This window comes from Felis catus, chromosome B1 (assembly GCF_018350175.1).
Source record: "Felis catus isolate Fca126 chromosome B1, F.catus_Fca126_mat1.0, whole genome shotgun sequence".
NCBI classification, from domain to species: domain Eukaryota; kingdom Metazoa; phylum Chordata; class Mammalia; order Carnivora; family Felidae; genus Felis; species Felis catus.
In genome coordinates this window covers 30,299,053-30,322,348 of record NC_058371.1, presented here as the reverse complement: position 1 = coordinate 30,322,348, position 23,296 = coordinate 30,299,053, and the positions used below count along the sequence as shown (strand labels likewise).

The 23,296-nt window shown below is 38.0% G+C and overlaps 1 protein-coding gene across 12 annotated transcripts in view; it reads right to left on the bottom strand.

The window, feature by feature from the left end:
* The window catches only part of NRG1 (neuregulin 1), a 1,111,639-nt gene that overhangs the window by 154,573 nt on the left and 933,770 nt on the right, over positions 1 to 23,296 (bottom strand). For 10 of the 12 annotated variants that reach the window (XM_045056854.1, XM_023252447.2, XM_019828378.3 and 7 more), the window contains exons 2-5: positions 21,391 to 21,568; positions 10,800 to 10,921; positions 2,533 to 2,583; positions 164 to 214 (exon numbers count right to left, since the gene is read on the bottom strand). In XM_045056854.1, the coding sequence (XP_044912789.1) occupies positions 164 to 214; positions 2,533 to 2,583; positions 10,800 to 10,921; positions 21,391 to 21,568 (402 nt within the window). The remainder of the gene's footprint in view (positions 1 to 163; positions 215 to 2,532; positions 2,584 to 10,799; positions 10,922 to 21,390; positions 21,569 to 23,296) is intronic. The other 2 variants (XM_019828382.3, XM_023252448.2) reach the window with 1 other exon arrangement.

Sequence of the window (23,296 nt, the reverse complement as noted above, 5' to 3'; positions counted from 1 at the left end):
CATAGCAAGGGGCCATTCCCTTCCAAACAACAAATACCATCCTGCTCCTGAACTTGATGGACTGTTCCTCAGTAAGGGCAGAGGATACACAGGAACACGATCTTCACGAGCAGGTACTGTCTTGGGTTAAAAACTAATGAATGGAATATTTAAATATACTTACATGAAGAAGTATTTGCTCCTTCTGTTGATACTGATATTCTAATGGGAGACTCTATAAAACAAAGAAGTGAAATGAGGCTTTATTGAGTCATGCCGCTTGCATTCTTAAATCAGAACTTTGCCAGGCTTAAAGATCGTCTAGAAAAAGAGGACTAGAAAACAGTGCAACAGAGAAGCTGAAGCGTTTCAAAGCCAGAGGAAGATATATACAACATTCAAAGACCAACAGAGGACCACAGAGTCCAAAGACTCTTTTGAAAGGGATGAAAATGGGAGTCAATCCCCCTGTGAGGATACCCCACATACCAACTGGTGTATGAACTTCCTAGAAACATCACTCTGAACAGATCCCTAGTACAAGTGAGATGGATAATTCCTTGTCTCAAGTGTGGCTCTGATTTTTAGAAATATGAAATCAAAGAGAACAATTCCCATATTCAGAAAGAATGAAAGTCAAGTTTCATGCACAGAGGGGAAAAAAGGGAAAGTATTCTCAGGCAACATGGTCTGCATAAACATCCTGACCAAATACGGTGCTAAATAAAGCCCATGCAAGATCCACTAGAGCAATTACGTTAGGATTAAACAACACATGCTGAAGAAATTCATAATATACAATCATTGGAGATGTATGGTAGCAAGAGTCTCTTAGGTACCAAGCATAAGGGAAGGAAAACTGGTATTTAAATACAGACAGAGCATAAAACACAACTCATGCAGGAAAAAAGCATGGGACCTAAGGGTTTTTATTAGTCAGAAAGAAGAACAACTTAGTATCAAAGAGGGATTGAAATTCAGCAGCCAGAAAGTCATAAAGATTTAAGTCGTATATCAGAAAATAAGAGTTACAGTCACTGCAAATTCCCAAGACAAGCACCACATAAACTGAAAAGCCCAGCTTCCTAACGGCATCTACCGGAGTCAGATAGCAAAGTCCCTTCCAGCAAAGAAATGCCTGAATGGATGGAGAAGAAAATTCAGATAACTTAACAACTTTTCTCTTTTTGTTGCTCTTTTTACCTCTCTGTTTCCTCCTCTCTCTCTCCATGCCTTCCTCCCTCTCACTTTCTCTCTCTTTCTTTCTATTACTCAGAAAAGTACAACCTTCTTAGACTCCAGGATCATCCCACCCTACAACACACATACGTACATCTTTACGAACAACACATAAATATGCCCTAAACATGGCCAAAGCAGTCTAGGAGAGAGAGAAATTTAGCTCTAATGATCCTGAACAATGGCTTGAAGGGGAGAGGAGGAACTGGTGAAGGTAAGTTAGAAAAAAAAAAAAAAAAGGCTGTGTTCGATGATATGGCCTCCTAGAGTTTCAACAAGGTACAGGCCATAATGCAGGGAATCAATGACGCCAAAACATTAAACATGGGGTAATAAGAACGAATACTGAGCTGAAAGAGTCTGCTCTCCTACTTACAGAGATATAGGACTTAACATTTCGAGTGCTTCAATTTTCTCAACTGTACAAAGAAGAAAAATAATGTCTTGTTTCACACATCTGCTGTGATTACCAAATGAGATGCAAAAATCTTTGTAACCTGTGAGGTATCATGCCAAAACATGTTATTGTTACACCTCTGAAGTGAGTTTTGAATCTAGGTCTCTAAAAACTTGCTTCTACTTAAATGTGAATTTTTAAATGCTCCAAGGTCCTGTTAACTATAGAATAATGGGGGATAAGGAAAATAAAAACGAAAAAACAAATTAAATTCACAGCAGATTAAATTCACAGCTAGTGGAAGAATCAATGAATCATGAGTATACATGCATTAGTACAGTAGTAGAATTGGGTTATAAGTAACTAATGTCTGCTCAGACTCTAACTGCTACCAGCAAATATTATAGGCAAGTAAGAAACAAACAAAAACAAACCAAAAAAAAAAAAAAGCAAAACATCTGAAAAACTCAGGCTTATAACAGTGTTTTCTGTAAGTTCAGTGACCCACAACTGATCATTAGGAGCCCAGAGGTCAGAGATTAGACACGGACACATTCTTCAGGATTGAACTGTGATGGATGAAAGAGAACAGAGGCAGCTAAGAGAAGCACCTATAAAGATTATATAAACTGAATGTATAACCCAGATGCCTTCTTTAGTGCTCTAACATCACTAAGTTGTATCTAAACATTTCTTTTTCCCATGCATGCCTTTCAGGCCCAACTTCAGGAATACAGCAAAAACTGTCCTCCTTTAGTAAAATCCAAAGAGGCAAAACGAACTGGAGAAAATACTGGAGCAGAAAGCAAGAACAGTTGCAATTTGGATGCAGACAGGGTTCTGATTAGTAGAAGACACAGCCAGCAGTTATGTCTGTCGTTCTGGTTAGTAAAATTTGGGGAGCTTATTTTCCTTACCTGAAGACACATACGCTCTTTCAGTTGAGGCTGGCATGCCAGTGATGATCTCTGCAAAAAGAAAAGGTGATAGGATATTATGATGTATAATCAGGAGGCCGGGAGCCACTTCCACAGCCTGCCTTCAAACCAAAAGAGTGTAAAGGAAGAAAGTATTGCAAGAGGGTGATGAAAACCCAGGCTCTATCCGCCCTGAAAGTGAGAAACGCAAAAAAAAGAAAAAAAAAAAAAAAAAAGACTGTTCAGAGAAGTAGTTCTTCTTTCTTGGGCAAAGAGCACGAGATGAGCCGTGCTAGAGTACGTAAGAATTCTCTGCCCCCACCGGTCTGTGATAGAGACTATAAGGCAAGGAGCCTCCTTCTCAGAAAGGAAGACAGATAGCAGAAGTAAAAAACAAACAAACAAACAAGATGTAGAATCAAAGCTGTGGTAAGAATTTTTAAGTTATGAATCTTTGGAGAATTACATTTTTGTTCAAAAACAAAAGCAAGCGATATTTCTAGTTGGGGTTGGTGAAAGTCATCAAGTTCCGGCATCAAACTCTACAGAAAATTGCCAGTGGTAATCAAGAGGGGCGCCCAATGGTAATCAAGAGGGGTGCCTTATAGGACAGACTTTGAGCTACTCTGGGCAGGGCACAGAGGAAGTAGGCAGCTCTCAGCCCAAGGGAATGAAGAAGAAACTATATCCTTCTGGACACACCATTATCATGGGAATCATGAGAGTGTTCAAACTTTGACATGCTTTCAGTTGACTGCCTTTATAATGGAACAAAGGACGATTACATTGTCTAACCAATTCTGTCCTCTTTCTGTCCTTCTGAAAAGGGTTTTAGTTGTCAAGATCTAGTATATTCAGTAAGGCACGGAGAGATGTAGTGATGCAATAATGAGTACCGTTCAACCTTCACTGTTTGCATAATTCTTGTTAAATGACTTAATGACCTTTCACTATTTACTATTTACTAACCAGGACAAACAGGCAAGTTGAATCTGTTGCGATATATATACATTACAAAAGTTACTAGTAGCTACTAAAATCCTAAAGTCATATATGTTATCATTTTACATTCGAATCTATTAATCATGGAGTTAGAAATGTTCCTGATCAATGCGATCATCTTTAAATATAAATATGGCCATTTAGAATTTCCATGGTGGGACTAGTCCAGGAGGCAAGAGGAATTAATTTTAAGTGGCAATATTTCTTCAACTTCAGAGGCTTCTATAGGGATAAAACGTTTTTGTGGAATGAGAAGGGAAAGAAATTTCATGTGAGATTCAGCAGGGATGTTTAAGAATAAGCACTGGGTGAAATATGAACATATAAAGATCAGAAATGTGGCTCTGATGAGACCAAAAGTGTCTTTCTCATGAAAATAAGTTTGGATGGTCCTCTCTAATCAAACATTAGGACAGACCATTCAAGGTGTGAGATTATTATCAAGCTGCCAAAGTAGCCTACGTTGCCTCTTCTGCCCACGAAAAATGGGATCAAGAGAAAGGAATCAGAATGTGAGGGTGTATGATATCCTTTGGACTTTTTCAAGCAGCAGGAATTAAAGAGGATATTCTGTGTTGGTAATATGGCCATATCTGTATATAATATGGCCACAACTAACTTTCTTGATGTAGGCTGCAGAAAATGAAATTATTCTTCTTTGGGGAAAATTGAATCTGAGAGGAACATTTTAATCAAAGATTCACAACATTTATCTTTCTCTACAAATACATAGAATAAGATCCATGTTTCCAAGCAAGTGCCCATGTTAGGAGAGATGTTTCCTTATTCTGTCCTTTGGGACCCATCAATGACACAACAACCAGATTAAAGTAGTAAGCTCAGGGTCACAAGAATTGGGCAGAAATCCCAAACCCAGCATGAATATCAAGACTCTTCAAATTTATTTTTGACAAACCAAGTAGTTGTCCACTATGACCTTCCAAGAAAAAAAAAGAAGTACTTTTCTAGCTCCAGCATGAAAGATCTCAGATTAGAGGAAAGGTTAACCATAACATTTCCTTTTTTAATTGAATGTTACATAAAAATACCTGAACAGGAGGTTACCACAATAATCTATCTACACAGAGACAACTTAAAATAACCTCACTTTCTAAAAATAATAATAACAATAATAATCTCCCTTCCTAAAATTAGATATTTACCCTGGAGACCTTAAAAATATCTTTAATGATTATGGTTCCAAATAAAAACCTTCTGAATTATCTTGGGGGAAACGCAAGTTAGGAAGTTGTATACTTCCACACTAAAAGAGTCTTGCTAATAAGAAAAATTAATCTTTTTAATTAAAACCACTCAGCAAGCATTTTTATGCATGTTTCGGGTAGAGTTAATAGATTTACAAAACAATCTTTTGTTATAAGTGATTGAAAATAATTGTTACAATTACAAATTTTAAAAACTTTAAGACCTGCAATCTTCCTGATATTTACTTAAGCAAAATATTTTTCCTACAGTAATTTGGTATATTAAGTTTGTTAATTTATAAAGGACATCCCCTTCATTAGTGCAAATTAATGAGGATTTAGAATTATCAGGAACTGAACACAGCTGAGCAACTTAGGCTGTGTAGGCAAGTAAACATAAGGAACATTAGTGTATTTGTAATGTTTGAATGCTTTTTGAATAAATCAGATCTGGTCTCAAGAAAACGTTGCAGCATTTGAAAAATGACACCTTCTGGAAAGTAGTTTTTCTAATTATTACGTATTCATGACTGGTTTGAGATTTCACCATGAGCACAATATACCGCATATAACTATTTAGCAAAATACACATGTACATTTATACAAACATATGTATGATGTGCCTGTATGTATTTAAATATCCATTTCTGTGACTGTTATTCTAAAACTACAGGTTCTTATTGTGTGCACAAAAAATATGATGAAGTCATCTTTTTACAGATTGACAATGGGCCCACTTATTGGCACTAGTGAAGATGACTTCAGGAACATCCTCAAGTGTCTGCATTCCTGCTCGTAATGAGAGCTCCCTCTTAAGAGGAATAAATGCTGGAGAGACACAATGGATACTATGCATTGGAAAGATATCTCCATTCCACCCATGATGTTCTTCCTTATTAGCCTTCATGGGAATACAATATAATACAACATACATGGGGACTGCTTTACAAATTACAAAACATTTTATATTATTGTCAGTGTAACTACAGCTCGTTTACCAATATCACAACATTTTCAACACCACCATCAATTGGGGAGAGGGGGAAGCTAAGCCTATTACCCACACGAGCCAATTTTTTAAAGGATCCATTGATGTACTAGTCAAATTTTGTGGACATAATATTTTTCGTTCATCCCAGAGGAAACAGCAAATTTATTGCTATGAGCCCAATGTTGCTATGGGATCTTGAATCTCACTCAAATAATTTTTCTCCTGATTAAAAAAAGAAAATCTAGTAGAGGATATGATTGATTAGTATGTATATTCTCTTGTATTAACCTTTTAAAGACTGCAGTACTTAATTAATTTGAAAACCAGTTAGGTCTATTACTCTCTTCCCTAATCTGATGCCCAGGAGTTTTCATGGAGCTCCTCAGCTAAGAATTAATTGTGAAATTAAGGTTTCCTACATAAAGACCAAGCAAAACGAAATGCAAATAAAAATGAACATATAGTGTATAATCTGTATAGGCATAGTATATGTGGCCTTGTAAGCTGCCATATTTGAATTAATGAAAGGAATCTACCCTAACGCATCATGTAATGACGGCTGCCTATGGCATCCTTTTTTTTTTTTTTTTTTTGAGAGAAAGAGAGAGCACACGCAAATGAGCAAGCGAGAGGGGCAGTGAGAGAGAGACAGAGAGAGAGAATCTTAAGCAAGCTCCACGCTCAGCATGGAGCCAGATGTGGGGCTGGATTCCACAACTGTGAGACCACAACCTGAGCCGAAATCAAGAGTCAGACTCTCAAATGACTGAGCCACCCAGGCGCCCTGTGACATTCTTTTTTACAAGAAAGCTCAATGGACTTATTACACTCACAAAATCCAAAAATTAACGAGCAGATTGCACAGGTGTGTGTCTGTCTACAGTATGGCAAATTCTTTTTTCCAAATAAGATAGGACTGAAAAGACAATGGAAAAGGCAGACAACATAAATTTCTAAAACGTAGCTTAACAAAATGATTGGCTACATATATATTCTTTTCTAAATGCTTGAAAATAGTGAAAATATGGTCATTATTTCACTCAAGCTTATAACAATTCAAGGAGAATTTCTTGGGTTTTTGTTGTCATCTCATAGTTGCTAATCTAAGCAAATCTAAACAATGACTTTCACTGAAGAAAGTTCATAATATTGGATGGAAGACTTTTATGGTCTAAGCCAATTTTTTTTCCTGATAGTTATATAGCTGTGTTAATGGAATTAAAAGTAGTATCAGATATCAAGGTCATCCTGCTACATTTTTCACTTTTTTTTTCTGGGGAGAAAAGAAAACAATGTCTCAGGCAGATCTCCCCCAAACCTGTGCCATCTCCTCTAGAATCTCGTGCCAAAATACATTCTGAACATCTCAGTGTCAAGAAGGTACCCATGTGGGAATTTCAGTAAATCACAAGGAATCTGTTGCATAGGATGAGATTAGGATAATTAGTTCACAGCAGCAAACCAGGATCTTTCAGCAAGACAACCTGTGTAGAAATTACCAGACCATAGTTATGTACTGAAGTACTTAAATACGGGAGAGATGAGTGAGACAACACAAAATCAACAAAATTACTAGTATTTTATAGAAAACATAAATTAAAATCTCAAGGGGAGTTCAATATAATATGATATTTTGACAACATGCTCTTATTTTTTAAACTTTTTTTCTAGGGCCCCAAAGGAAAATGAAATTCTTGAGAATTCCACTCTCTCAGCCCAAGTCAACATAAATACATTTAGGAAGAGATGGTTTAGCCAGGTGGCAGTTTATAACCATAGTAGAGTGCTCTTTTTCTCTCTGAAAGAGTGTTTATGTGCAATGTTTGCCCAGATTTCAAAGGACACAGGGATGTGACAACATAAAGGTTACGTATCTGAGTCCCAGGGAGCTCCCAACCTGAGCTGAGACTTCTTTGATAACCAGAATTGGTCTGAATATAGCAAATTCAGAGAGCAGAGCCGTAGAAGAGGCTGAAGGATCAGAATGATCACTTATTTTCTTTTTGGTTGTGCTGCCACTAAGCCACTGAGGGGTAGAAGGAAAAGAGAGTCTCCTGATATTGCCGAACACATTGGCCTCGTCTATCATGGTGGCTGCTGGCCCAGAGGCTCTGATGAACAGCACACAGGTCCGCAGCCTCTGAGGAGAGGGGCGTTTCTAGGAAGCCACGTTTCATTTCACTCTCCAGTGGTGAGCCCAGAGCAGACACTTGACCAGGAGGTAGATAATTGGTAAGCTCTCTAGGTCTTTCCATATGGTCTGGCACAGTAAGTTCTGCAAATCAGATGCTTGCAACGGGGAATCTGCTTCGGAACTAAGAAAGCAATCATAAAATAGGAATTAAAATGGAAAGAATGCCTTAAAAAGAGTCATGAAGAAATGACCAAGTGGGATCACAATCAGGTTAGAGTTCAGAATATAAAGTGGCATAGTTGAAAGCAAGAGAGGTGAGAAGATAAAAGAAGTAGAAGAATCAAGAAAGTATCTGAGGCACATCAAAGGCAGAAATACTAGAGAGAAGATCCAGAAACCCTTGTCACTTAAATTTTTAGATATGCCCTGGGTTCACTTTTCTTCTTGAACCCCAGTAACAATGAAGTTCCAGTTCTTCCCCACAGAACTCCTTGTTCTTTATGTCTCACACCCTTCCGTCAGTTTTTGTCCTTGACACACCAAAGAATCTACTTAAACATTCACAAACACACAGGTACAGAGTGAGCCATATTAGACCAGGAATATAAGAAATCTGGTTTGGCGTCCTTCTTTGCTACCAAATATCTCGTGATCCTGAATGTGTCTGTTTTCAGACACATGCTAAGTCTACATGCCTTTTAAAATGTAATGAGAAGGTTGGATAAGGATGAACTATTTCTAGGCTTCTAAGAAAAAAAAAAAAAGAAAACAAAACAGACCACCCTGCATTGTAATTGAGATTCTTTATTCTCCTTCAGATGCTCTATGTAAGCCAGTAAGACCCCATTCTATAATGAATTTTAGTTGGCTGTTTAAGAATCACTTCCTTACAATATTCTGTGAACTTCTCTTTCCTCTTGTCACGTAAAAAAAAACTGATTATCAAAAACATCCCAACTTTCATTTCTCTACATTATAATTGGTTAATACTAAATATTCAAATTGGCAGCCAATTCTTGGAGGAATTAATACGGAAAAATGAGTCGGATGTCTCTCCTATGAGAGAAATGTAAAAAGCTGTATTATCATTCGGCACCCCAAAATTAATAAGAAACTAAACCCTATGGGCTTTTGCCAGGAATGATATAGCAGTAAATAATTCACTGCTTACTCCTGTAAATCAGAAAACACAGAATAATAGAATCGTACTGTAAGCACTCTGTGAGACCGTGACACTTATTCTAATTGTATTTTCCTGGGAATTTATAGTCTACATTGCTCTACAAATCTAATCCAAGTGTCAAAATCATAATTCAATAGCATTTACCACAAGGAGACACGTTCAACCAAGCCAATGACAAGCTGAGAACAAGCTACTAAACGTGGCACAATAAGAAAAAAAAAAACAAGAATAAGCCACTGAAATAGGTTTTAAATTTGTGTTTCAGGTAGCATCCTATAAAATTCCATGTGGGGTAAAATAATGCCAGTGGCATGCTTACTGCTTAACCTGTGCTGATTAAAAAGTAAAGTGATGCTATATTTACCCATATAAATTTTAAATGGCTTTTACATTTTAAACTATAAACGCAGCTCCTAAAAATAGTAATGGAAACTACTTTTCACTGTTGTCCTTTACTCTCTGTGGAGGCAGGTATTTAAGATTAAAGTAATGAACTCTGATTACCCTGCGACAGAGCAGTTCAGTGGGGAATCCAGAGAAGGCTGGGAATTAACTTTCCCAACTCCGTCCCATATTTTTATCTTACTCCCTCTCGCTATCCTACTAAGTCAACGGACACAAACTACATCAGTCTCCTGTGGAGGTGACCCTCGAGTTATTTTTACTCGTCCCTCACATTCTTACCTTACCACTTTAAGAGACGAGGCCTTCACAGCGGACACTCTCTCTCATCTCCTGCCTAGAGCAGAGCAGTGTAATTAGGCTTGGCTTTATGACAGATGACAGGGCTCGTGTGGGCAGTAGTTAAGTGCCATAATGCAAAAAGAAAAAGAAGCACCAAAGGGTTTTTGAAGTCACATTTTATTATTTCAAGAGATTGAGACGCTCCCTGCTAACTCATCAGCTTCTAGAGGTGACTCCATCAAATTGCGGAGTATTGGGGTATCATGAGCAGACAGCCACCAGCTGTGATGCTTTTACATCTTCAGATCACTCAGCGAAGCTGCTGGAGGGGAAGCAGTACCTTCTACCTCCAAGGCCTCCATTTGCTTAACAAATCTCCCTGGCACTGTTCTCAGCGAAGCAGAAGTCGACTAAACATGGTAGCAAATGCTTTGCCTCTAAGTCTCTCCTGTTTTCCGAAGTAACAGGCCTAAAAAAAATTGATAGGCCTAACTTCCTACTACCTAGAGCCAGCTGTATTAAAAACACGCAGGAGAACATTAAAATATCCAGGACTGAGTCAGGATTGTATTCTTCTATGCATACACACACACACACACACACACACACACACACACACACATACACTGTACATATATTCATTTGGAATATTCATATGTACATACATATGCATGTAATATACATATCCTGCATATACATATGTATTCTGTATATAAATACTCACACACATATATATACACGTACGTATTCTGTTATGGATAGAGCCAAAGACTTGACAGCCGTCCCTGACAAATTTAAAAAGAGGTATAACCTCTTTCTGTTTCTGCCGTGCATGACCTTATTGAAGTAAAAAAATAAAATCTATGTGTATTTCAGGTTTATATGAAATTGGGGAATGAAGAATTTCATGGAAGACACACAAGATACTTGGAGTATAAGGTTTTCCTTCCATGTTTTTTATTTGTTCACAGGAAGATTTAACATACAAGTTTATATTACAACTCTTACCACACATCTTGATTACTCCTCTTACAGACTGAGAAACAGGATGTAGTAGGTATCTCTTACCGTTTGAATCCACAATGGTGATATTGGCAGAGGCACTATCATTTCCTAATTTGCTGGTCACTCTGCACATATATTCTCCAGAATCAGCCAGTGATGCTTTGTTAATGCGAAGTTCTGACTTCCTGTAAGATCAGGACAAAAGTGGTGTAAGTATATTTCACAGAAATACAGTGACCATCAAAATCTATTTCTCTGTAGTTTCGGGGTTCTCAAACTCCCCCTCCCCACTCTACAGGGACCATGTTACAACACAACTTACTAATACATACATGTATGATGTGACCAAGAGTAAAAATGAGATATTATCACCTTTAAGTTATACCATGAACATGATCTTAATTTTATCACCCAGATTAGTAATTTAAAGTAAGTCTTCTCTAATTTTTCTTTTTATTCCTCTACTGCCACCACTAAACACATCATGCCCCAGATTTTTTTTTCAAACCAATTGGTAAATTTTCTTCCTTTCTATATCTAAATGTCATCCGCCACTAGGAAGATTAAAAAAGCGTAAAATCATTTGCAAATCTGGTAAGGACAGAAACTTAAGGAAGGCTAGAATAGATTAAAATCCTCTGCACTTTTCGCAGTAGTATCATTAGGAATTATGTTAATTTTGAATGAAGAGGATTTAGTACTTACAAAAGAAAGGGATTTAAGATTTTCATTGCTAGGAGCATAGAAGGACACAAATCACTCTTAATATTGAAATAAATATACAACAACAGCACACACATTTATAAAACTGCATATAAATCAATATTCAGCACTCTTTCAGCCTGGGCAACATTGTAATTTGCATCTGTCTGTGTTTTACTGTTGCATATAGCCAATAATTTAAGCAGTCTCCATGATTTAAAAACTCAGAACCACTGGGGTTGGTTGAGTTTACTAAAGACTTATTTATTTATTTTTAATTTTTTAAATGTTTTATTTATTTTTGAGGGAGACAGATGGAATGTGAGTGGGAGAAGGACAGAGAGAGATGGAGACACAGAATCTGAAGTGGGCTCCAAGGTCTGAGCTGTCAGCATAGAGCCCAATGTGGGGCTTGAACACACGGCCCACAAGATCATGACCTGAGCCAAAGTTGGAGGCTTACCCGACTGAGCCACCCAGGTGCCCCCACTAAAGGCTTTTTAAAGTCACACCTCAGACTGACTGCTTGGGCTCTTGGGATGATAACAGGGAGAGAAGACAGCAACTCAAAATTATATGCAAAGCTCGCATAAGTTACAACTTCCTAGTTTTATAGTGAAGTTTCTAGTTCTCTTGGCAGATAATATTATTACTCAAATTTGATCAATTGTCCTAATTAATGAAAACTGAATTCCTACGATTCTCCTCCAGTCTGCTGAACTGAACCACCCACCCAGTCCCATATGTAAGCCTTACGGCCTTCCATCATGGTGTTTCCCTTGTGCCATTTCTTCTTCCTAGAAAGGGGGTCCCATATTTGTACCCATCAAGATATAAGCTGACCTTTAGGGACCACCTCAAGTGCCAATTCTTTCATCAAAGCTTTCATGATCACGTAGCTGGTGCTGCTCTCTTCATTGTCTAAATTCTGATGGCCTTGGGTACCTCCTGGTCCTCACAGTTCTTTCAGTATATCTTATTTTTCAAGCTAGGACATATGCTTTGGAGGGGGAGTCCATAATTTAAACTTCCGGGTATCCTCAAAGTTCTATGAGGATATGCCACTGTTTTGTCCTTGGTGTATCCTCAAACATTACTGGATGAATGTGTGAACAAATGAAGAAAATATTTGGATGCTCCCACTTAAGCTCTCTCCAAGACCTAATGTTCCTAATGTTGACTGCAGGAAAGGAGGCTGCAATATTAAGAGGGCGCAGCAGTAGGAGGAGGTCCAGACCAAGGCAGCAATGGTCAAACCAACATGTGGACTAAAAATTGCTGCATTAGTTGTGACTTGGTACAATGTCAACAAGTAAACTTGAGAAAACAAAACAAAACAAAGTGTACTGTATTCAAATAAATTTGGAAAACATGGCATTAGTTAAACAAAAACAGGCTTTTTTTTTGTCTTGTTAATCCTACAGGAACTCTCCAAGTCTTTAATATGATAATATACTCTGACTTTCCAAGAGGGGAATATATTTAGTGGCTCTCAAACTTTTTTGAAGATGGAATCCTTGTCATCCACATGGCGTATCTGTTCACATTTCCTGAATACAATGGCCACAGAACAAAGTTGATAAGAAGGGGACCTAATATAATAACACCCTTGTTTACCCATGTAGTGGGGAGGACCACCAAGGGCCATTTATACAGCCATATTCACATATTAATCACACAGGTTCTCCACAGAAAAGTTTCCCTGAAATATATCCCTGTAAACCAAAACAGAACAATCTGAGGGCATGTATCTTGGCAAATCGATATTAAGATCTAGTAATAAACTATCACAACTTGTAAAATTATGAAAATACAACAATATTAGGACATTATCCCCATCAAGTTCTGCTAACTTTTAAGCCTGGTTTTGGAGTATTCAAATCTAGTGTTTTTCCTAATGAGTTATCAGCTATTTATACAACTTTGTCCATAAACACCAAGTTTCCTTTATGACAGACACCAATGAAGAACAGTGAGAAACAATATAATAAACACTATAATAAGCTTGTTCAGCCCAAAGTAACATAACTAGCTGAAAGAATTTTCATGTACAAATATGGAACCACTAACAATAACTGATAGATAAATCATGAAGAATGTCAGGTTGAGGAATAATATCCTGGTTTTCAACACAGAAGAAAGAGTGGATTCCCGGGCACCTGGGTTGCTCATTTGGTTAACCATCCCACTTCAGCTCAGGTCTTGATCTCATGGTTTGTGGGTTTGAGCCCCTCATCAGGCTCTGTGCTGACAGCCTAGATGGCTCAGTTGGTTTAGCATCCGATTCTTGATTTTAGGTCTGGTCATGATCCCAGTGTCATGGGATGGAGCCCTGTGTGGAGCTCTGCACTGAGCATGGAGCGTGCTTAAGATTCTCTGTCTCTGTCTCTGTCTCTCTCCCTCTGCCCCTCCTCCCCACTCATGCCCTATCTCTTTCTCTCTAAAATAAAAAAAAAAATTAAAACATAAAATAAGAAAATGGTAACTTTTCTTGTTAAGCCCCTAAATTCTAAATTATCACAATAACATCCCAAGAATATACAACACTCTGAGATACAATGATTCCAGAACACCCCTTCTTTCCTATTTACGTAAGTTAAGGAGGAGTCCTTAATGATATGTGAGGAGTTCTTTCTCAGCCCTGTGCCATTAACATTTTTACTAACGAACTGGATCAAACTATAAGAAACATGGTAATCAAATTCACAATTAAATTGCCTTAAAGGGTTAGTTCTTAAAAATCTTCCTAATAGACCCACACAGTGTTTCCTGGAATATTATTCCAAGTAATGTAATAAATTTTATGCTTGAAAAAGAGAAAGAATAAGAAAAAAAGAAAAAGAAAAATTTTCTATGCTCAAATAAATACTGCACTGAACAAAGTTAAATAGATTTCTTTACAACAGTACCTCTTAGTGGTTTTTATGCAAATATGTGCTATGAATTTCCAAGGCAAGGGTGACATGTGGCTAAGGTATCCTTTCCATAGAGAACCCGCTGGGATTTCTAGGACTGAACATCAATTGGCCCAGAGCAAGGGTTCAGTTTAATCAAGACAAACATAACAAATACATTCCAGTTCAAAAATCAGTAGCAAAATACAGGCTTGGAGAGATGTGCCTTGACAATAATATATACAGAAAAAAGGATTTCAATTAGCCATGAATTTAACATTATTCCATTTTAAACAACTACTAAAAAAAGAAATAAAAAAAAAGAAACATACACTGTTGGGCCATATTAATATTAAAACAGCATAAATCAAACTGGATAAAAGGCTCAATACACTGCTCACAGGCGGGATCACATCTAGAATATTTAATTATGTTTTGAAGTGGCATTTGATGAAAAATATCAATAACTAGAGGACTTTAGAAGAGGTTGATCAGTGTTGAATAGAGCTTACAAATCTTATCACTAGAGAAGATTCTGTTAAAGAAAGGTGGCAGGCACCTATGAACATGATATGGATAGCTTTTTAAATATATTTCATGGTCACCTGGAAAAGAAAACTATCTGGGGAGGCTCTTGTGGAATTATGTCTTACAGGAAAAAGAAGGCATATTTTGAGTGTAAGGAAGAATTTTTGAACATTCAAAAATGGGGAGGGTGTCTTTCTCTTTGGAAAGATTCAAGTCTGGATAACCACCTGTCAAGAATATCTCTATGCAGAGAAAAGATTAAATTAGATCAGTGGTTTCAAGTATTTTGAAAAAAAAAAAAAATCCTGTTTTAAAGTGAAAGCTTAAAACAGAGCCTTATATTCAAAGCTATCATGAAGAGACAAAGATGTTCAGGTCAAAGTGGCTGGCAGCCCATTTTCAATCTGAAGATTCTTCAGGGACATGATGGGAAAAACATTTATCCAGATGATCATTAAGATCCTTTTGAATTCCAATGATACATTGAACTATGAGAGTCTTCAATCCTTAGGTCCTAGAGTAAGGAACAGGAAGCAGGAAGACAGTAGAAATAGACAATCCTTTCTTGAAAATTATATATTGCAATGATTTGGGGATTTGATAAGTATGGTTACAACAGTTTTGTTTTACTCTCTTTAATAGGCTACCGTATGCTCTCCATAGGAAGGAAGTTAACTTGGAAAAAGGGTGACTTCCCTTCCAATCATAAAACGAACCTTTTGCTCTTTAATCAACGAGTTATCCAGAAATCTGGGAGGGGTTGATGTTTTAGTGGATTTTCACTTTCTAAAAGTATTAAAAGAATTAACTCATGTAAAGTGTTTAAATGTACTCCCAATAAGTGTTAACTCTTATTACAGTCACATTCTATATTCCTGCAATATTTAGACTTCTTATGAGCATACATTACTTTTGGATTAAGAAAAACAATACTATGTAAAAATAAAGTAATACAGACTGATTTAAAGACAAAAGTTCTAAATATTAATTTATCTTTTTTTAATATCAAAATGCAAACTCTGTTCTCTCAATAAGTACTTACTGACAAAATGGACCCAAGGTTCCAATAACTCCTATCTCCTTTTTCTTAGTTGGCTTGATTCTTCCACCATAGTTGATAGGCCAAGGCAACTTTAATGCATATGGGAATATCTCATCAGTTGATAGAATTCCATTCCTCTGATCTCTAGGGAATCCTATATGAACTCTGTCAGTGTGTGTGTATGTGAGTATGTGAGTGTGCTTGTGTGTGTGTGTGTGTGTGTGTGTGTGTGTGTGTGTTCAACACAGCTTCAGACACTGTTGACCTGTCAATAAAGAGAAGGATACAGAGCAGGGAGAAGCAGCTATCATATACAGTACTAGGGACTGCACAAAACGCCTCACATAAACCCTATGAAATGGGCACTGACTATTCCCATTTACACCTAAGGAATTTGAGATTTCCTTATAATATAAAATTAAAATGATCTGCAAGAACTGTTCAGCTGATAAAAGAAAGGGATGCATGTGAACGTTTTCTATTATACAGTCAAGGACCCGCAACAATTGTCAACAGAAGAAAGCATTCCTTGAAAACTTTTGCAGAAATCTGACCAGACCAATTAGATCCAATTTTAAACAAAAGTAAAATACGTGAGAGTGGAAAAGAAGAGCTGAGGAAACACTATGGGCATCCAAAGGAGCGTGCCACACACACATGACAGGAAGTCGGCCTTTCACGAGGCTAACGTAGAACAGATATTTCAATGAGGCCGGTCTGACAGCCTCAAATATGAATCTGTCACACTCCAAGCTCTTTAACCAGTCTTCTTGGCCAAAACTATCCACCCGGCAGAGGAAACAGAACAAAAGGATAAGCAGACACATAACACTAGGGCATTTTCCATTTTTTAAAAATTGGTTCCACCCGTTGCTTCGCCAAATAAAACAAACAGCCTCAAATGTAAATTCGAAATCATAGGAAGAACATGTAAGAATGTATGTCATTAGTAGGAGCAGGACAGAAGGGCGATAAGACTTTACAAAATAATGGAAATTGCTTATTGCTGTGATGTCTTTTCCTAACGCTAAGGGATTAAAGGGAAATTCTGGCTGCAATGTACCGTCTAGATTCTGTGAAAAAGAAAACCTAGACTAAGGATTGGAAAAGAGTCCACATTTTTCTTAAAATAAAGACAATCCCAATGAAACCTAAATCTCACACTACAATTCACCTCTGCTTGGTTGATCAAAGCCGAAGATAGTGTTTGAGTAACCAAGTAACCAAGGCAAAACGTTAACAATTTGAATATGTAGGTGAAACTGAAAAATTAGAGTGCTTTTTTATTAAAGACCATCACCCAATGCCTAAGCATGTCTCCAGCCCTGTGTTGTGGCTTCACTATACGTAGAAAAATCACCAGTAATTGAAAAGACAGCAGGCATTGAGTCAGACCTATTTCAAATCCAAGCTTGAGCATTCATTAACATTGGATATACAGCAAGAAACTAAACTTCCCTCATCTTAGGACATTCATTTTTTTTTAAATGGGTATAACAATAATAGTATCCATTCTCAGGCGCTTAGGTGGCTCAGCCTGTTAAGCATCCAACTCTTGATTTCAGTTCAGGTCATGATCTGACAGTTTGTGGGATCCAGCCCCGCATGGGGCTCTGCGCTGACAACACGGAGCCTGTTTGGGATTCTCTCTCTCCCTCTCTCTCTGCCCCTCCCCCCAATAAATAAGTAAACATTTTTTGAAAATCGTATCCATTCTCTTATATGTATAGGACAAGTTGAAATATTAGGGCACCTTGCAAATGTTAATTAAATTTAGATTGAGTTTGGTTCTTTAGCCTTAAAAAAAAGTTGACAACACTAATGGCCCACTTTACACAAAGTGTCTTATTTTTGGAAGATCAAATATGTTAAAATGTTTTGCCAAGAGTAATTTACAGTCACACAACCTGAATAAAAGGCCTTTTCTTCCATTTAATTCTTTCCAGCAAGGCTATTGTTTAAAAGAAGTAATTTGTGAATATTGGCCTTTCTGGTATAATGGGATTTTATTAACATGTAGACAGTACTCTTAGCTGTCTGGACCTATGAAGCCAACATGAAAATGCTTTTCTGAATACTGATGACTCTTTTATATGTCATCCAAGCCATGCAACAAATTACCTCTTTAAACATATACATACTGTTTTCAAAACCACGTTCACCTTATCTACTCAACTTCATTTGCTTCTCCCCAGGCATCCTTAGGCTAAATACTCACAGTCTGAAGATGCTTTGTTCTATTCCCTCAACCTCTTCTCCCTCCCCTCCTCCACTCCTTCTTTCTTGGAAGCCTCCCCTGTCCCTGACTGGGTCCCCTTGCACTTCTTGCTATGACACCCAATGACTATCGCTACTGTAGAAGTTAAGATGGAATATTTTAACTGTTCAGCAACTCTCTCCCCTCTAGACCACCTGCCTCTTAAGAACAGGGAGCATGTCCTCCATGTCTGGGTACCTGGCATCTAGCCCAGGGTCTGACACACAGCATCTTGTCTCATAAAGGACTGAATTCCCATCGACTCGCCCACTGGCCTCTCTACTGTCTTATAAACAGAACTTGTGGGACGCCTGGGTGGCTGAGTTGGTTAAATATCTGACTTTGGCTCAGGTCATGATCTCATGGTTCGTGAGTTTGAGCCCTGCATCAGAGTCCACTTTGGATCCTCTTTGCTGTCTGCCTCTCCCCCACTCTCTGCCCCTCCCCTGCACACACTCTCTGTCTCTCTCAAAAATAAATAAACATTAAAAAAAATTAAAAACAAAACAAACAAAAACCCAGAACTTGCTACTGACTATCGTTCTGGTCCTTCTCTATAACTTCCCATCCCACCCTACCCACCCAGCCAGAGGGGATTCTCTCCCTTCAGCAGACAAATCCACCTCTTCGTGGCTACTCCTATAGCTCTCGGGGTCTCTCCCTCTTCCCAAGCTCAGTATCAGGAACCCACAATTTGGCACCAGGCTTTACTGTATGTATGATGGGCCAGATCATTCATCAGGAGTATTTTCCCTAATTAAATCTTGACTTAGAGTAGAATTTACCTTAATATAAATAATAATTTTCTAAAAGGTCACTATTTGCAAACGGATGGGCTGCTTGAAAATCCTGAAGTTCCCCAGCCCTAAGAGTGCTTTAGCATACGACCTCGGAAACCACCATGCTTTCAGATAAGGCTGAACTCCAGAATCCCTATATGATCTGTGACCCCCCTGAGTGCAGAGATAACGCCCCATGCTGCTCCCATTTCCTCCCATTCCCAGCATAAAGCCTTCCGTGGGCACCTAAATATTACTGATATCATTTGACAGCCATGTGGAAAGAAATGAGACATTCTCCTGCATGTGAAGATAACTTAGTTTCTTACGAATGTGTCTAATTGATGAAAAACAAAGCAGACTCCAAAATCCAGTATCTAAAAGTTTTTTTTTTTCTTGTTACACTTGTCAAAGCATCATAGTTATTTTTTTTCAGTTCACTTGCTCTTCCTCCTCCCCTCCCCACATGCACACAGGTTATTACAACTGTATGCTTTCCATTTTTAAAAGAAGGGGTAAGGCATTAAAGGGACCCAAGGAACAGATCTGTGTTCCGGCATAGTTTCTTACTCGTTGTATGACTCAAAGGCAGGCAGAACATTTTTGTTTTCCATCTAAATTTCTTAATATGCAAAATTAGTCACCATGTACAGTTCAACTTCCCCTACTACCTATGGGAATGTTGCAATAAGTAATATTATGTAAAAAAAAAAAACCCCAAAAACAAAAAAAACTATACCATGTCACTTTACAGAGTTAGTTTTTATATCTTTGGAGAAGCATCTGTTGCAAAAGCAATCCCTACTCTTTTGTCCAAGTCAAGAGATCCTGCTGACACACTAAATAAGGAGACTAAGCAGTGTAGTTAATAAAGCCATGGAAACTAGGGGGGAAATTCACTGATTATGGTTATTAGAGCAATTAAACACTTTGGGAAGATTAAATTAAATTTCCATTATAATCACTTTGTTTTCTCTTGGTTCATGACTGTGTGACAATTTTTTGGTAGGTGTTCTAGAAAATCAAAGTACAGGAGGAGACTCTTTTGTTGTTGCTGCCAGTATCACATCTGGGATGTCACTGGAATCTGCGGAAGCATGAGTAAAGAAAATGTGATCTTTGGGGCGCCTGGGTGGCTCAGTCAGTTAAGCGTCCAACTTTGGCTCAGGTCACGATCTCACGATTCGTGGGTTCAAGCCCCGCATCGGGCTCTGTGCTGACAGCTCAGAGCCTGGAGCCTGCTTCAGGTTCTGTCTCTCCCTCTCTCTCTGCCCCTTCCCCACTTACAATCTGTCTCTCTCTCTCTCTCTCTCTCTCTCTCTCTCAAAAATAAACATTAAAAAAAATTTTTTTAAAGATTAAAAAAAGAAAATGTGATCTTTGAGTTTGGAAGTCCTATCACACAGGTCACACTGATTAAAGGACTATTTGCAAGCAAAACTCTCACATACTTATCTCTTCCTTAATTTCAAAATGTAGTTTGATGTTAGAAGAGAATCTCTTAACTAAGGAGGTAAATAAAAATGAGGAGAATAGGAATAATAAAGGAGCATCGTTTTAGAGTAGGTATAAACCCCCCTCCAAGAGGTTATAGGAATCACAAGAAGCCTTTCCAAATGTGGACCTCCACAAGGAAGGTGGGATGATTTAAGATTCTTGCTAAGATGCTCTGATGTTTTAATCTGCTACAGTGGGTGATGTAGTTTCACAGAATTGTCAGTTAAAAAAACTTATTGGGGGGAGGTGCCTGGGTGGCTCATCAGTTGAGCATGCAACGCTCGGTTTCGGCTCAGGTCATAATCTCATGGTCCATGGGTTCAGGCCCCGAGTCGGGCTCTGTGCCGACAGCATGGAGCCTGCTTGGGATTCCGTCTCTCTCTGCCCTTCTCCCACGTGTGCTCACTCTCTCTCTCTCTCAAAAATAATAAATAAACTTAAAAAAAACTTATTAGGTATAGCTGTATGTGTTAACCTCTTAACTTGAAAATAGTTCAAATTCGAGTGACCGCATTCTCTTTCCATAAATCTAGGTATTTATTGCGCTTTATCACGAAGTTGGGATATTGATTGTAGAAGGCACTGTACTCTCAACAGCATTCGTCTTATTTTTAAGAAGTCAAATTTTAAGAGCTAACATATTCCAATTACAGCAGCTACCACTACCACTAAAGCTACTTCCTTCCTTCTCCCTCCCATCCCCCTCCACGCCCTACAGTTCTCTCCCCACTCGTTTTCTTTCCTCATCCAGAAGCTGCAAGAATCAAAGTTTCAAATTCCTTTCTATATAGTAACGCAATTTCTGGCCACCATAGAATGAAAAACCTTTTTCATTTACTATAGATCATGCTTTTTGATAGTAAATTTATTTATTGGGGCTGAGAATAATTTTTATTATATTTTATAGCATTCCATTGCTAGACACTGCCTCTGCTATAATATGCATGATACTTACCCTGGCTTTTTTTGTATCTTGATGTTCTGTGGTTTGTTCTTTCGGTTTAATTCGTTCCCATTCTTGAACCACTTGAACTTGAGAGAGGAGTATTCGGAACTGGTCTCACACCGAAGCACTAGTTTAGAGCCTGCAACAGACTCCTGGCTTCTCATCTCTTTCAATCGGGGAGGCAAAGCTAAAAAACAAAAGAGAAGGAAAAAAATTTTGATCATCTTCTAAAGAGAAACATATTAATTTTAGGTGAGCTGGATCAAGACACCATTCCCAAATGTTTTACTATCTGAGAGAGAAAGACAGAAGGGGGGAAAAAATGAGTCAACCAAAATGGATCTCAGCTTGGAGAAAAATAAAATGCCCAAATATAAAATATACTTGGGGCAGGGGAGAGCAAGGGGAACCTAGACTATAAAATATTCTAAGTGGTCAATTCCTCAATCTTTACATTTTTCTGATGCCATTACAAATCCTGAACAGTGGTTATTTCGAAAAGACAAAAAACTATGCTAAAGGAGAATACGCAGCTAGGCCATTATGACTAATATTATTATTATTTTAAATTCCAGTATAGTTAACATACAGTGTTATATTAGTTTCATGTGTACTATATACAGGCCATTATTTGGAAAGTACGTTCACATCTCAGATCACAAATAATCTTCATCATGGCTCTGTAAATACGTACAGCAGGCATCATACCCATTTTTTAAACGGGAAGTTTAATTTCAGAGACGGGTAAGTGACTGACTTGTCCACGGTTACAATGTTTCTGGAGAGTCAGAGTTAGACGATGCTATCATCAGAGGTGACCAAAGAACAAAGAGAACTCATAACTCTTAACGACGTTCCTTTCTTCAAGAAAGAAATTCTTTAGCTACATCACTTTTTTTATTGGGCCTCAGGCTGGTGTCCTCCACGCAATGAATGACCATTCCAGATGACAACCATACTCAGATCAAATTGTCAGTTTGATTGGCTTTAGCTCTTCTAAATCTTCTCAACAGAGACTGGAAGTACTTGAGCTGTGCATTACCTGGTAGAATACCTTAAGCACCTATATACCAGTCTTATTTTAAGCAAGACAGCTTAAAAGAGTATCTATTCTCTACAGAAATATTTATGGATAAAATGTTATACTATCTGAGATTCGCTTCAAAATAAAATGGTGGCAAGGAATGGATCGGCATAAAAATGAAACAAATTTCCCAAGAAGTTGGTCCATCATTGTAGAAGTCAAGCAACGATTCAATATAGTAGGCCTGTTTTTCTCATAATAAAAGTGTTTTTTTTTTTAAATAAGAGCATAATGAGTGGACCTTCCTCTGCACACGCTTCACTTAATAATCAACATCACAGAATTTGAGCTCTCAACACTGTTTCCGCTGAGTCTCAGAGAAGCCAATTACGAAGCCCACTTCTGCTCTAGTTCAGGTATTAACTTAAAACCCCAGCAAATAAGACTGGTCTCCCTGATTCAGGGCATAATGATTCACTGGGTGTGGTGACCAGGACACCAAGGACAGCCATCAGAGCCATATTAGACACAACCAGGAAACCAAGTTCCCTTCCTACTCAGGGTTTGATTGTTTTTCTACATTTCTGCCCTTAATCGAGTAAATCAAATGTCAGGAATAAGCATAGGAAGGTTCCTACAAATTATAGCAAAAACCATTTGAATGCTGTGATTTCTTAGCAGTGCTCCTAAAAATCACGTCCCCTTTTTATTTGTTTGGAGCCTAGGAGATGTCGTGGAGAAGTTGGCACTTAATGCGGAGACACAGCGGCAAGGTAGAAAACTCATGTCAGCTGTTCTTAGCCTTTGATACCTGATTATTTTGTCTGGTTCTTATTTTCTGACAGCTTGAGAATAAGATTTTCTCTAAGCAGGTTTTACAGGAGTCTTCCT